Source organism: Nicotiana tomentosiformis, chromosome 3 (genome assembly GCF_000390325.3).
Source record: "Nicotiana tomentosiformis chromosome 3, ASM39032v3, whole genome shotgun sequence".
Taxonomy (NCBI): Eukaryota; Viridiplantae; Streptophyta; class Magnoliopsida; order Solanales; family Solanaceae; genus Nicotiana; species Nicotiana tomentosiformis.
The window spans coordinates 39,360,946-39,375,847 of record NC_090814.1 but is presented as its reverse complement, the minus strand read 5'-3'; the positions used below and the strand labels follow the sequence as shown (position 1 = coordinate 39,375,847).

At 37.5% G+C, this 14,902-nt stretch overlaps 1 protein-coding gene across 1 annotated transcript; it reads right to left on the bottom strand.

The window, feature by feature from the left end:
- Positions 1–1,345: 1,345 nt before the first annotated feature.
- Positions 1,346–4,455, bottom strand: LOC104098163 (probable beta-D-xylosidase 5). Its single transcript, XM_009604831.4, has 5 exons — positions 3,711–4,455; positions 3,454–3,623; positions 3,152–3,249; positions 2,302–3,066; positions 1,346–2,217 (listed from the first exon to the last, which is right to left on the bottom strand). The coding sequence occupies exons 1-5, from the start codon at positions 4,446–4,448 to the stop codon at positions 1,568–1,570; spliced, it is 2,421 nt and encodes an 806-aa protein (XP_009603126.2). The 5' UTR covers positions 4,449–4,455; the 3' UTR covers positions 1,346–1,567.
- Between the last annotated feature and the right edge of the window lie 10,447 nt (positions 4,456–14,902).

The window sequence follows — 14,902 nt, the reverse complement described above, 5'->3', positions numbered from 1 at the left end:
GCAATTAAAAGCGGATAAAAGCTCTCTACAGTTCTCACAAATCTCCACACATAAAATAAGTTATCAATACCCCCTATTTATAATAGTACAAAACATATTTCAACTAGAAATAGAAAAGCATATTCCTATATTAATTCTAACTATAAATCTTACGTAGACATGAATTAAATAAACCAAATCCTAAAAAATTAAGATTTTCTACTAAACTTTAAAATAATTTTGCAACAATGAATCCTTAACTGAACAAGTTTCTTTACATGTGTATTGCACGTGGATATCTAAATAATGAGTTTTTACCAAAGACATGTTAATTGTCGAATTTCTTTCGGGGATCGAATCATATGACGCCCATCACATTCATATGTTTTTACATCCTTAACATTCCAATATTTTAGTTATTATTCTGTTATGCATAAAAATAAATTAAAAAACATAAATAAAGATAAATAAGTTGATTGCTTAGCTAATTACAAAAAAATATTCTCACATGAAAAGCACATATAGCTCACCTTCTCCGCCAGCAGAAGCAGTTGGACAGCAATAAAGACTTTTTTTCAATTGTACATTTTAATACATGTTTAAGCATCATTGACCAATGCAAGATTATACCTTGTCTCCACTAAATGACCAATAAAATATAAATATATTAAGTTGTGAAATATATATTGTGTTAACGCTTAAGTAAATCAAAATTGTATGCACCTCAGTTGTTCATGCTACACCCTTCTCTATGCTAGGTGTTACTCACCATACTTTGTAAACCTTTTGTTTATCACCAAATTAAAACTAAGGGGAAAACAAAAACAACTTTAGCATGGTCAATGAAGGTTATTAAATGAAGGGGCAAGGAATAGAGTACAATAATAAAAATGGAAAAATTTTATGTTGTGTCTAATACAAGTATTACGTGGCATGTGACCCTTCTAACTATTTGACAAGTGGCGCGGCGGCCCCGTATTTTATAACCTTCCGGAAGGATCATATGCCAAGTAATACTTGTGCTGCATAAAATTTCTCTATGAAATTAAAAGTATCATAGTTTTGTTCAACTTCATAATATACGCGAAACTAGAAAAATGAGTAGAACGCATGAATCGGCATATGAGGTTGATCAGTCTCCATGTTTTGACTATTAATGCTAGCTAGTTGGGCCACCTCAATTGGTTGAAAAATCTGCCGAACGTCACTAGATATTTTAAGCGATTATTATTCAGTATAAAATAACTGTATGTATTTATCAAAGGGATGGATGTTTTTTAAGGTTAGAAACTATAACGGACAGAGATAAAAGTGAATGTGCGAAGAAGATATCTTATAACACAAAGCAATAGAAGAAGATAAAGAATAGAAATCAAGTTATAAATTTATTGCATATTACACTACATTAGTTGTTTCATATAAGTCAGCGCAATCTTCTGGTTGTTTCATATAAGTCAGCAATCTTCTACCCTGTAGATGCTCCTCGACTCTAGATCTAGATAAATGCTTCTCTTTTCTAGCAGTAAATTCTAGAATAATAGTGGAGAGCACAAATTCAAGCACGCTGCATTAATATGTTTCTTAAGAATTAGACGTAAAGTAGAGCTCCGTATTCTTCTTTTGTAGCCAGCCTAATGTTAAAGGGATGCCTAACTTGGCGATCACTTGAAGAACCAACAACTATAGTGTGCAGTCCTGTAACTAACTTCCTCTTCCCATATGCATCAGCTAAGCTGAAATCCTTGCAGACATCCAATTTTGTTGTCACTGTTGCTGTCTTCCCTTTCTCCACCCAGACTCTTTCAAACCCCACCAGCTGTATATTAGGCGCTCCAGTAAGTCCTCCTTGCATATTTGTTGGCTTCCAGAACACTAGAACCACATAGGATCCATCCATATTGCCATTATTCTTGACCCCAACTGTGATGCTAAACCCTAAACTCTGGCAATTCAAGTTTGAAATATCAAGGGCTTGGGTAGTCAAGTTAGATAAAAGCATGGTATCTGAGTCATGGGTTGTCTTTTGCTTTACGACAATGGTGGAAGGCGCCGAAATTATGAACGAAGAAAAGGTTGAGTAGCTTAGTCCATGGCCAAATGGATATATTGATTTTTCATTATAGAATCTGTAAGTTCTTCCTGGAAAGTTTCTACTGGCATTTGCTCTCATGTTCATGTCATTCATTGCTACATTGTCAACATATTCTTGTGGATACCAAGTGAAAGGAGACCTCCCACCTGAAATTGCCAACCTACTTAATTAAGAAAGAAACGTCGTTTTTTGGGGAATTTGAATGTTTTGGGAATGAGTTTTAAGAGCACCTGGATTATAATCTCCAAAGAGGACTTGAGAAATGGCATCACCACCATCTTGACCAGGATAGCCAACCCACAAAATTGCGCCGATCTTTTTATTATTCTTAGCAAAGGTTACATCAATAGGACTGGCTGACATAATCACTAGAATGACTGATCCATTTGCTGCCTTAGCCAGGTCTTTTACAAGCTTTTCTTGAAACCCTGGCAATGTCAAGTTCACTCTATCCAGTGATTCTCTCTCGATGGATTGATCAAGCCCCATAACAAGCACCACCATGTCAGCTGCAGCTGCAGCCTTGGCTGCTGCTTTGATTTGGCTTGAATCAGTGCACTGAACGTTTGCACATCCTGGCTCATATGTTATGCTCGCTAAATACTTCTGCATCGCCTGTAAAGGGGTGGTGTAGCGGCAAGGTACCCCTGCGTAGATACTTAGCATTGTCCCAGTGGCATTAGCGTTGGGACCTATAAGAGCCAAGTGTTTGACGTTGCTTGGTGACAGAGGAAGCACTCCATTGTTGTCTAGCAAAACTATTCCTTGTTTTGCAGCTTCAATTCCCAAGGACTGATGATCATTGGTACACACATCAGATGGTCCAAGATTTCCAAATGGTTGCAGTTTTGGATCGCCATCAAAGAATCCAAGCCTCATTAGTACAATGTAGTTATATATAAGTGACTGATCAATTATAGACACGTCCACCTTGCTCAGATTCACTGCTTTTTCTGTATACTTTCCTAGATAATCCCCACAATTCATGTTCAGACCTGCACAATTATGACAATCATTGAAAACCTGTATAGAAAATTGTACCTCTATGCAAGAATAACTCGAGAAAAGCACTTAGAAGACCTGCTTTCAGAGCAAGGGCGACTGCATCCTCAGGTGTGGCAGTATAGTGTATTGCATCATAGTAAACTTCAATTGAGTCACAATCAGAGACAATGTATCTGATAATAACCATATCGCAACATGCGACGTTAGAAGGTAGTGAAAATTATAATTTTCTTAATTGGCAATGAGTTTATCAGATGTTTAGTATATTATTTATATTCTGAGTGCTGCTGCTGATTAGTGATTTAAAGAATTTATGAATCAGGTGTAGCTATTATAGAGGCTTCTACATTTTGGCATTACAGAGAATAGGAACTAACCCGTCTAGACTCCATTGATCCCTAATCACTCCTTTGAGCAAATTTGGATCAGCACAAGTTGGAACTCCATTCACGCGATTGTATGAGCACATCACACTGCTAACATGACCCTCCTCTACACAGCTTTTAAATGGTGGCTGGAATGTATCCTCCATATCCTGTGCTGTCACCTGAAAAATTTTCATTTCACTGCTTATTATAACTTCCAAGTTGTAACCAAACAAATTGAACGGCAGCTTAATTTCCTGGTTATATACATTGGCGTCAAAATGATACCGATCAATTCCCTTCCAGTTATCAAGATCATAAGCAGTGTAATGTTTACAACAGCTCGAGACTTTAAGCTTGTTTTGACTGCTGAAATATTCTTCTCCATCGACTTCTTGCAAGCCTCGGACATAGTTAACAGCATACTTTGAGACCACTAGAGGGTCCTCCCCTGGTGTTTCTTGAGCCCTTCCCCATCTGGGATCACGAAGGACATTGACATTGGGGCTCCAATAGGTCAATCCAGCGAGGCCAACATTGTGCATGGCCCGAGCCTCAGTTGATACAACCTTTCCTAAAGTATACCATAAGGAAACATTAAAACTAGCAGCAGAAAGAATGACAGCTGGGAGACTGGTTGCTCCAGGTACTGTTGCGTTGAAACGTACTCCAGGCCCCGTGTTTGACACCCCGTGTAGCGCCTCAGACCACCATTCATAAGCTGGCACGCCAAGCCTGGGAATGCCTGATGCAGAGTTAACTAGCTGTCGCACTTTTTCTTGGAGAGTTAACCGCGATACTATGTCTTTTGCTCTGTCTGTATAAGCTAAAGAAGTGTTGCAAAAACCATAAGTGCTGGTATTAGGGTCACTCTTATAACATGCATGTATCTGGGAATTACATGGTATTGTGAAGAGAACTATGAAGAATATTGGAGAAACTAGAAAATGTTTTTCCATGTCTTCCCTAGATTTTTTCTTTTTCTTTTTTCTTATGTTACAAATCATGCTGCGCCATACCTATTTATACTAGAATTTGAACCGGAATCCAGTGCTAACACTTACCTTTTGCAGCAAAATAGGTTGTTGACTGTCGCTTAAGACTACGCTGGTGTAACCTTTGCTTAGCTTTTGGGTGAAAATGTAATGATCTTGTACCTAAATAAGAAAAATAAATATTTGTCACATGTTATAACTCTGACCTCATCTTGTAAACTAGAATATCGTGGTATCCTTCATCTTTGGCTTTGTTCATTCCAAGTGAGAGTTTTGTCGGTTGTTATGGGATACGTTGTTGAACACACAATTAGAAATGAGGTTAACACATGATTTGGACTAGGGGAATACTCTTAGTTTTATGCTTACAGGGTAATTATCTTCAGCTACATTATTAAGCATAAGATGGGTAGTTTCAGCTCCATTATCATGTATTGGCAGCATCATTAGGAATAGGTCCTTTTGTTTAATTTTTTCCTCTTGGTAGCTTTAATTTGAAGACATGAATCAATCAAGTAACTGTGACTCAATTCCAAACTAGCTCAGGTCAGTTATATGAATCATTTGTATCATTTAAACATCCAGAGGATTCATTATAATTTTACTATTTTTACATTGGTCGTCACCTACAACAATCCTCCTCTTTATGTGGACATAGACCTGCAACTAGAAATGCCGAAAGCCCATTATGAGAGCATTTCCACAGCTCACCACAATCATTAGATTCGTGCAGTGAAGCAAAAGCATTCATATGAAGGCTGTGGAAGAGGGCACTGGTATGCACACACAAACCAAATGGTGACTTCAAAGATATAGCTAAAATATTGACAAATTGGCACGCTAGGAAGCCCTCTAATGACAACTTCAAAGCCAGTACTTATGCGAAATGGTCCTCAAACTTTGCTTCAAAAAATATCTTACATTGTAATTGGCCTCCAAGGAAAATGAAACCTTTCTTCCAAGTTACTAATCCTCAGTGTAGTTTGAGAGTTACAGGGCACATTACTTTTGGTCTAGTGGTACCAAATCTACTTTTAATAGTCCAATGAATTTTATGCAAGTAGGTGTTCTTTCTTAGTTGTATTTCATAGAGTAAAAATTCTTATTTGTATCAACCTGTTGACGTCTATGGATTTGAGGTTTTTCTTACGAGCAGTGACAAACCTAGCTTGATGTTGAGGGCAGATTAGTCCAATTATAATATTTTATATTAATGATAAATAGGTTAAAAAAATTATTACAAAAAATTAAAATAAGGGAAATAAATATAATATCTTAAACCACAAGAGAGGTTGATGTGATAAAGCAAAACCTGGAAGAAGATCTCTAAAATTATCCTAATCTTTTTATTTTCCTTCAATAATACAATCAACTTATGTGATTAATCATTCATTATGTTGCATTGGGGTAAAAATTAACTGGTGAAAATGATTTTCATTACTTCAACTTTGCATTATTAATCAAACTCATCCTCCACCTTTGAACATGTCACGACCTAAAATCTCATGTTAAGGATCATGATGGCACCTAGTCTCTAAAACTAGGTAAGCCGATCACTTACAATAGTTAAACCAATTAAACATGATATTATGAAGCATAATTTAATATAAATAAGAAATTTAAAGGTGATACATGCCAACACGGCGATAATCACTACAATCCCCAAAACTAGGTAGAACAAGTTACAAACACTAAATTAATACATACAAATATCTCAAAATACAATACTGTTCGAATAGAAATTTGGCAGTACAATGTAAGGGAAAGGACTCCAACGAATTGCAACAACCAAGCAGCTCTACCTTGAGTCCTCACGATCAAGAAACTAACTCATCCTGAGTCCGCTATCTCCAATACTTGGATCTACACAATAATATATAGAAGCGTAGTACGAGTACACTACTGTCGGTATCCAGTAATTATCAAGACTAACCTCGGTGTAGTAGTGACGAGGTACAAGTTAAGACACCCACTAGACATAATAACTTGTAAGAATATTAGTATAAAGCTAATAATGAAAATAAGAATCAGTAAATGGCAACAAGGATTAAACATGTGATAAAACAATAAGGTAATCAGAACACAATTAAAGTACTAGTAAAACCAATTAGGAAAACAAATGACAAACCAAATAATCAAGTCATTCTAATACAAGGTTTACAACAAAAATTACCTCGAGATACCACACCTCATAACCACAAGTTACGAGTCTCAAATCCCAAATCATAAATAAATGGCACCTTGTTCCCACATTATCAATCACAACCGTACGGACAACTCACATAATGCACGGATAACTCATGTGCCAATATCTCAATCCGCCCGACATGATCACAGGTTCACAATCACAATTTGCCCGGTGTGGTCACAAGCTCAATATTACAATCTGTCCCGCATAATCACATGCTCAATATCACAATCCGCCCGGCATGGTCACATGCTAACAGTCCAACTATATCGCAGAGAAAGCATATATACAAGAATACATGTACATGATCAATGAACATCGAGTTTTATATTCCTGGACTGGTATAAATGATATATTACGGTGTATGTATGTGCAAGTGTACTATCACAACTGAAATCATCAAGTAATATCAGAGACACCGAGTAGCACATTAGGAAAAATATAATAAATTACGTAATATGAATGACACACACAAGGAAGTCAAAAGCAACAATTATGATACTCCTCTTTCATCAACAATACACCCTCAGGCCATCACATAACATCCCCATATAGCCACCCTTATTACGCTGCATATGCATATTAATATGATATGCCATCCTTATTTCGCTACATACACATATAGCCACCTTTTTTTTCCACGTGGACGGCCCGAGATAACACAACCCTTATTTCGCCCCACGCGCACAAAGATAGAGACAATCGTATAGCAAACCTCATGGACACCCCAATCAATTCGCTCAACATATCCACAAGTGCTAAGTCAATGTATTGAGTATGATAAAGTAGTCATAAATTGATTTCAATATGTTTCATATAAAGTTCAACATCACATAAAGGCATATTAATAGCCTACGGTCTAATTCGGTCGAAGCCACACATAGCTCACGGCTCAACAATAATGTGTTCAAGAATTTCAACAACAACACAATGAAATGGAAGGAATAAACTCAACAATGAAAGATATTCCATGAAATATTAACTTCAATTAAGTGCATATAAATAATCTAAGAGTCTAAATCGGCCAGATGCCACATATAAGACTGTATTCACGCTTTCCACCTCATGTACACGTCTTTCACATAATTCAAATAGTACAATCAGACCAAATTCTATGGGAAATTTTTTTTCACACAAAGTTAGAAAAAATACTTACCTCAATTAGGCCAATTCAACACTCAAAAATAGCTTTTCCTTTAAATTCACTCCGCTCAACTCGAATCTAGCCAAAACGAATTAATGTTATCAATCAATTCAAGAGAAACAAATTTCAATTAATAAAGTTAAGATCCTTAATTAAAATCAAAAAGTCAACTCAAATAGTCAACCTCGGGCCCGCACCTCGAAACCCGATAAAACTCACAAATTCCAAATACATATTCCAATACGAGTTCAATGATCAGCTTAAAGTATGTATATTTATATGCATATTGCCTCGCATTTTAATCATATTTTGGATGTGTAATATAATAATTTATATAATTCATGGTATTGTCATGTGTAGGAGTCATCCGGAGGTAATATGGGACGAAAGTGCATGATTTGAAGCAAAAAGGGAACAAAACAAAAAAATGGGCCAGTGTAGCGCCCTGGGTAGCGCCCCGCGCTACTCGTGGCACAGTTTACAGATGAAATTTTTTTCCAGTGCCAGGGCTAGCACCCCATGCTACCCTAGGTGCTGAAGTCTCCTATTTTGCGCTAGACAACGTTATTTCGGCCCTACATGCCCCTAACTCGTATAAAAGGAAGTTTAAACCTATTTTGGAAAGGTAGACTCCACTTTGAGAGAAAAACACAAGCAAGGAACACTCGGGAGCATGGAATTCATTGATTCTTCCATCCTTCATCTAATATTAATAGCTTTTATTTTTGAAAATAATATTTTGATTATGTTACGAACATGAGTGGCTAAGAACCTCATTATTCTGGGGTTATGGATCGTGTTTGACTATTGTAATTTGACGGTTGATTGTGTTGCTTGATTTTATCATATTAGTTATTTATTCAATCTTTCACTTAATTATTCTATTGCGTAGCTAACAATAGAGTACTATCTACGAATTTATAGTTGAACTCGAAAGTGAAAACTATAGATTGTATACAAGATTGAGTAGAGTAAGTTCTTGAATTCGGGCATCGGAGAATAGATTCGCGATTAGGATAGACATATTCTAGTTGCCTTACTTGGTTATTCTTGCAGGAAATATACATGCGTTCTTGTCAATTTTGATTATACAGACATATAGTCTTAGGTTGGCCTGTATAGGCGAGCGAAGCATCGAAAGAAATTCACGAGCATAATAAAACCTTCGAATCAACAGATTAGATAAGTCAAGTGATTACATCAACCGTAAGAACGCAATAAGAGAGACGCTAATCCTATAACCCTAGAATATCCTCATCTCATTGAATTCTTTTTAAGTGTTTGTTTGTTCTACTTGCGATCGTATTTTCTTGTTTGCTTATTAGTTTCGTAGTAATTTAGTTAATAAAAATTCACAATCATTTTCTTCACAACCACTTGAACAATAAATTTATAAATAGTTTAAAGTTGATCATAAATCCTCGTGAGAATGATACTTTCTCATCACTTTATTACTTGCCGACCGCATATACTTGCATATGAGTTTGGCGGCAACATTTAACCATACAAAAATCATCCAATTTCGGCCTTCAAATCATCAATTTATATTTTAGAAAAGTTTTTACCAAACTCCCCACTTTCTTCAATTCAATCACTAATCAAACACTAAAACCGAGGTTGGAATCATAAAATAATAATAAATCTGATTCAAGAATATCTACCCCAATCCAAAGCGTGAAAATCTCCTCCAAAATCGCCCAAAATCGAGCTCTCTAACTCAAAGTGTGATGAAAGAAATAAAAACCCTCGACCAAGGTATATTCTGCCCAGGCTTTCCGCTTCTGCGGTCCAGCAGTCGCATCTGCGGCAAATTCATCGAAGATGCGGCCTCCACTTAAGACCCAAAATTCTGCTACTGCGGACCAAAATGCGCATCTGTGCTTCCGCTTCTGCGGACAGGACACCGCAGCTGCAGTCCCTACTCGACCAGCTCAAATCTGCTTATGCGGGGATATTCAGCTTCTGCAGTTGCGCATCTGCACTCCCCTGTACGCACCTGCGAACCCAACATTCCTAAACAAATATTGCATCTACAGTCAACCAATGGCACCGCATCTGTGGCCCAAATAACGCAGGTGCGAAAGCACCAGATCTCATCAGACTTTCAGCAATTCCTCTAAGTCCCCAATTGCTCCGAACTCAACCCAAAACATACCTGAGGCCCCGTCTGTCACGTCCCGACCTCGAGAACGCGGTCGACGCTTAACGATATACCCCGGCCGAGCAAGCCTGCTAGATGCCTTCTACCCAACCTCACCCATCAACAATATAAGAGTCAATATATGTGATAGAGATGAAACAAAATCAAGTATTCCTTATTCTTTTTCCATTACTCAAAGTATATTCATTTATGATTCCCAAAATATTACAAGTTTATAGATTTAAAGAAAACATGTTTGCCAAATACCAATATTTCTAATTCAATTCCCCCTACAACCTGTCTACGGAGCCTCTAAGTACAACAGAAGTGAAGAATGGAAGTGCTGGCAACAAGGCCCCGGCTATACCTCAAAGCATAAAATACAATGTCAAATGTCATAAAGCCCGAAATAGAGTAGGGCTCACCAAAACTTGCTGAATAGAGAGTGACTGCTAATGAGGACTAAAGTTGCCCACCGATGAACCACCTGCATTCATTGAAGACGCAGTGCAGCCGGCAAAAGGGATGCTAGTACATGTGAAATAGTACTAGTATGTAAAGCTAAATGTTCTCTTTCGAAATAGAATGCCAATAACAGGAGCGGAAACACCATGGAGCAACAAGTAACAATCAATGATATCCAAATGCCAATTTAGAACATAACAATTTTCAACATACGAAAAATATTAAATATTCTTGATTTGGGAGATCATTAGCACCGATATACCACCGTATTTTTAGCACAGAGTCCGATCACGCCTGATTGTCTAGGCCATCTCCCCATGAACAATGTGGTTTGACATGTGGTGCGAAAGAAAGGTGTTACCAAGAGTAGTACTATCATGTACGCAACATGGCATCCGATCTCCACCAGATCGGCTAGGCCGCCTTCCCAGATATGCCGTGTGGGTTGACTTTCCAATTCACAGCTAATTTCAACCTCATACCAATTAAGAGGAATAACCACAATCATATCAATATTTCAATCTAATCCCAAACAAGGGGAATAATCACAATCCACTCTTACACTGGCACGTGTAGTTTCAGGCAAGGGCCTTATGACTCGCCCTTCCTCGGTTTGCTAATGATACTCCCAAAAATATTATTGGTTTGCACACAAGGTAAACAAAAGCACAAATATATTTTTATATTCACCTCATTACCTTTCACACTATATATAGCCTCGTTAGTACCTTCAACCATTCACAACATCATTATAATTCCATTGGCTCTCTTGGCCATACTTATGATTCCTCATCCCAAGGAACGGTGGTTGTATCTTATATTTCACACTTTCATTTATTTACTTTCAAGGATCATCGACATAAATATCAACATATAAAATATTCAGGAAATCACAACTTTAAGTTCATTAGTAATGAAGTCTTTAAACACAATGGATTTCTTTCCAAGAAATGGAGTAAAATGGTTGGCAATCGAAGCACAAGTTTAAAGCATAAACTAGTAACACATCATTTAATCTTGAAATACTTTTCCCAAAAAGGGAAATACACAATTTTAACTCATGAATATATATAAGAGCTAAAGACATATTGGAAATACTTACAAAGCATAGCATTAGTTAAAGCAGGCAGGTTTGGGCACAAGTATAACTCTCATTATTTGTACGGTGGTCACATTTTCATCTCCAACCCCCTTCTTTCACTTTCATGCATCCTGATAGATTGGCAACAACAAAGCATTTTAATTCAAGACTTTAGGTAGACATATAAGCGATTGGAGTTTTAGACGCATGCAGTATTCTTCCCAAGTTAAGCATAATGGACTTCCATTTGAAACACGACTCAAAGCCATAACATTTTAATACACATATCATTCTTGAACACATTCCTGAAGGATAACATAATGTGATAGGAACATTTGGAACACATTGTGAATACATAATTCTCGACACTTGCTTACTCGGGACAATCGAATTTATTGGGAACAACTCGGAACATGGGAATAAGGCGCTTGAGCCAACAATACTTGAAACTTACGGAAACATCATGGATTTAAATTATAAGAGAGTAGTTTAGCCAATATACCTGGAATTTGCCCCTTAATAATACTATGATGTTCCACCACGCTAGACAATTTTAATCTACAATAATGCAATACAATTGCACCAATATTAGCAAGATATCTATACTTTAAGTCATTTAGACTTTTTATCAAACATCTAGTGTGCATATCTTTCTACAACCTCTTCCAATGGAATTTCGTCGACTAACAACCACCTTCCACACCAATGATTCACCTCACAATCGTCTCTAGGCCATCGACAACTTCCATTAGCACATGCATGCCTAACAGTTCACTCCCAACCCATAAATCTTATCAATTAATTCATTTTACAATCTCTACAATAGCAACACCACCTAGGTTAGGCATTTTTGGCTTCCAATCGCCATCCCATAAGTCCTAACACATATTTCACACATAAATAATCACCAAGAATTATTTAGAGATGGTGGACATACCTCTTGTAGTGAGACTCTTGAAAATCCCAACTTGTAGTGTTCTTGACCAATTTGGGGTTTTGAATGTAAATCTATGGATCTTCAAGATTAATCTTAGTTAATATAAGTGCTTAGGACTAGTAATCAACTCAAAATTACTCCAAAAACATTACCTTGGTTCATGGGAAGGAGGTTTTGGACGGATTCCCCTTGATATGTAAGCCCTAGCTCGAAGAAATGACTTAGCCCCTCTCTCTACCCGGCCTTGGGAATATTTATAGGGCTCCTACGTGTGCGGCCGCACACCTAGGCAACTGACCGCACATCGGCCGCGCACACGATGCAGAAACCCCCTTATATGCGCAGCCGCGCATTCTGGGCGCGCATATGGCATAAGTATGGTAAAATGGTCATAACCTTTTGTATACATAACCAAATGACAAACGATTTAATGCGTTGGAAACTAGACTCAGAAAGCTTTAATTAGATAGGTATATCACCACCTAAGGCATTATATTGTGAGAGTTCTATTCGTTTGAAGTTGGGTCTTGTGCTAATTGAGACATCCTTTACACTTAATGTATCAAACTTGTTCCACACAAATTCTTGCCATTCAAAAAACTCCTTAGTATGTTCCAACACACCTTAAACATATATTTTTATTTCAAAATGATGTGGTTCTATCCCATGGGTCTCCTTTAATACTCGAATATGTTATTTCCAAATACTGTTGGCGCACTTTAAAATCTTAAATCATTAGAAAATTTTAACGGGGCCTTACATTCTCCCCCGCTTAGGATCATTCATCCTCGAATGAGGGTTAGAGTCCACCATAGACACCTAATGTGACTTAAATCTTTATCCACACACCAAAAGCTCCAAAATTTTGCTAACTCCCCAAATTTCTAGAAATTTTATCAGAGTTTCCCCTGTATTTGGGCCTATTCACCTGTCAGAGAGCCCCAAAAACCACTCTTAACAACACATCCATAACTCAACAAAGCATCACAATATATATCAATATCACCAATCTCAACATTAAAAACATTGCATTAACAGAAGCAGTATTTTGAAATGAAGTGTACATATTTAAATCATAACACATAGAAAGTACCCTTCAAACCGCAACCGTTTGGCTATACAAACAAGTGGGAATATTTTTTTCCACAACATCCTCGGCCTTCGAGGTAACCTCCTCGACTCACAGACTTCGCCGTAGTATCTTAACGGAGGCAATACTAACTTCCGGTCTTATATAATAAGGATGACAAATAGGTACCTCGCATAAGCCAATTACCCATTAACAACCGGAACGATAGACAAACGATTCCCAACTACCCTCCTTGGCGTAGACACATGAAACACCGGGCGCATGGAGAACAACGATGGGGGACATCATACGCATAGCTCGGCCTATTTCTTTCAAGATTCCATAAAGCCCAAATGTAAACTACACATGTCTTACCTTTATTAATAATTCACATAGTATCCTCATGGAGAAAGTCTGGAGAATAACCCGTTCACTATCTTTAACTCTAAATCTCTAAGTCGAGCATCCAAACTAAACATTTGGCGACTTTCAACAATTATTCTATAATGTTCTAGAATGAATATGACCATAGAGTTCCTACCCAATAAATTTGATCATGGAATGATTCTTCTTCTTTAACATGCTTGAACCTACAACTCTTGATAGATTTACTACAAACAAGAACAACGAGGTTCGAGATTGGACTTAAATTGTTCAAGAATCCATGAACGTACTGAGAAGGGCATTTCAGGAGGCTATATCCTAAGAGACATGAAGTTTACTACCAATAGCGCTGACATGGTTAATCATCTGTAAGGCCCCAAGAAATTTTTACCTAAAACCCGGGGTATCGTGATGTCTGTGTGGACTTATGTTGCAGACTATGGCATTTCTGCGGTCCACTATACGAATGCAGAATCACTCTCCGGGTTGCAGATCGATCGCATAGTGAAGCAAAAACTTGAGCTAAATTTTGAGGACCATTATGTAGCCGCAAAACCATTTTACAGGCCGCAGATCCCATCGTAGAATCAACATGAGAAATTTCGAAAGGAGGTTCTGCGGTCCATTATGCGACCGCATAATTGGTCTGTAGACCACATACCGGTCGTAGAATGAGGCAGATTTGCCCGGTTCTGGGGGGCAATATGCGGTCCATTTTGCGGAACGCAAAAGCATTATGCTTCAATTTTTCTAATTTTTGCGTCAGGGCTTCAATTTTTCTAATTTTTGACGCGACCCTGTTTCGATATATTGAAGTAAAGACATTCTGTTGAAGCACAAATCTGATATTTTAGAGAGAAGTGAGAGTATTCTAGAGAGAGGGGTAACCCTAGGCTAATTGTTCCTCAATCCTTGCTCAAGACTTGGAGAATTCACAAGGAAAACTCTCAAGGTCTTCATCCAAGAGGTAAGGTTCAAACCCTAGTCTTCAATTTCGAGTTTGGGTATAAGATGAGTAATTTAGGAGCATGGTTTTTGGGTATGGGAGTTGTAATTTA

Coding starts and splice junctions, on each gene's coding strand:
- LOC104098163 (XM_009604831.4), bottom strand. CDS start 4,448: ATGATTTGTAACATAAGAAAAAAGAAAAAGAAAAAATCTAGGGAAGAC. Junction 3,250..3,453: donor GATCAATGGAGTCTAGACGG/GTTAGTTCCTAT, acceptor GGTTATTATCAG/ATACATTGTCTCTGATTGTG. Junction 2,218..2,301: donor CTTTGGAGATTATAATCCAG/GTGCTCTTAAAA, acceptor TGGCAATTTCAG/GTGGGAGGTCTCCTTTCACT.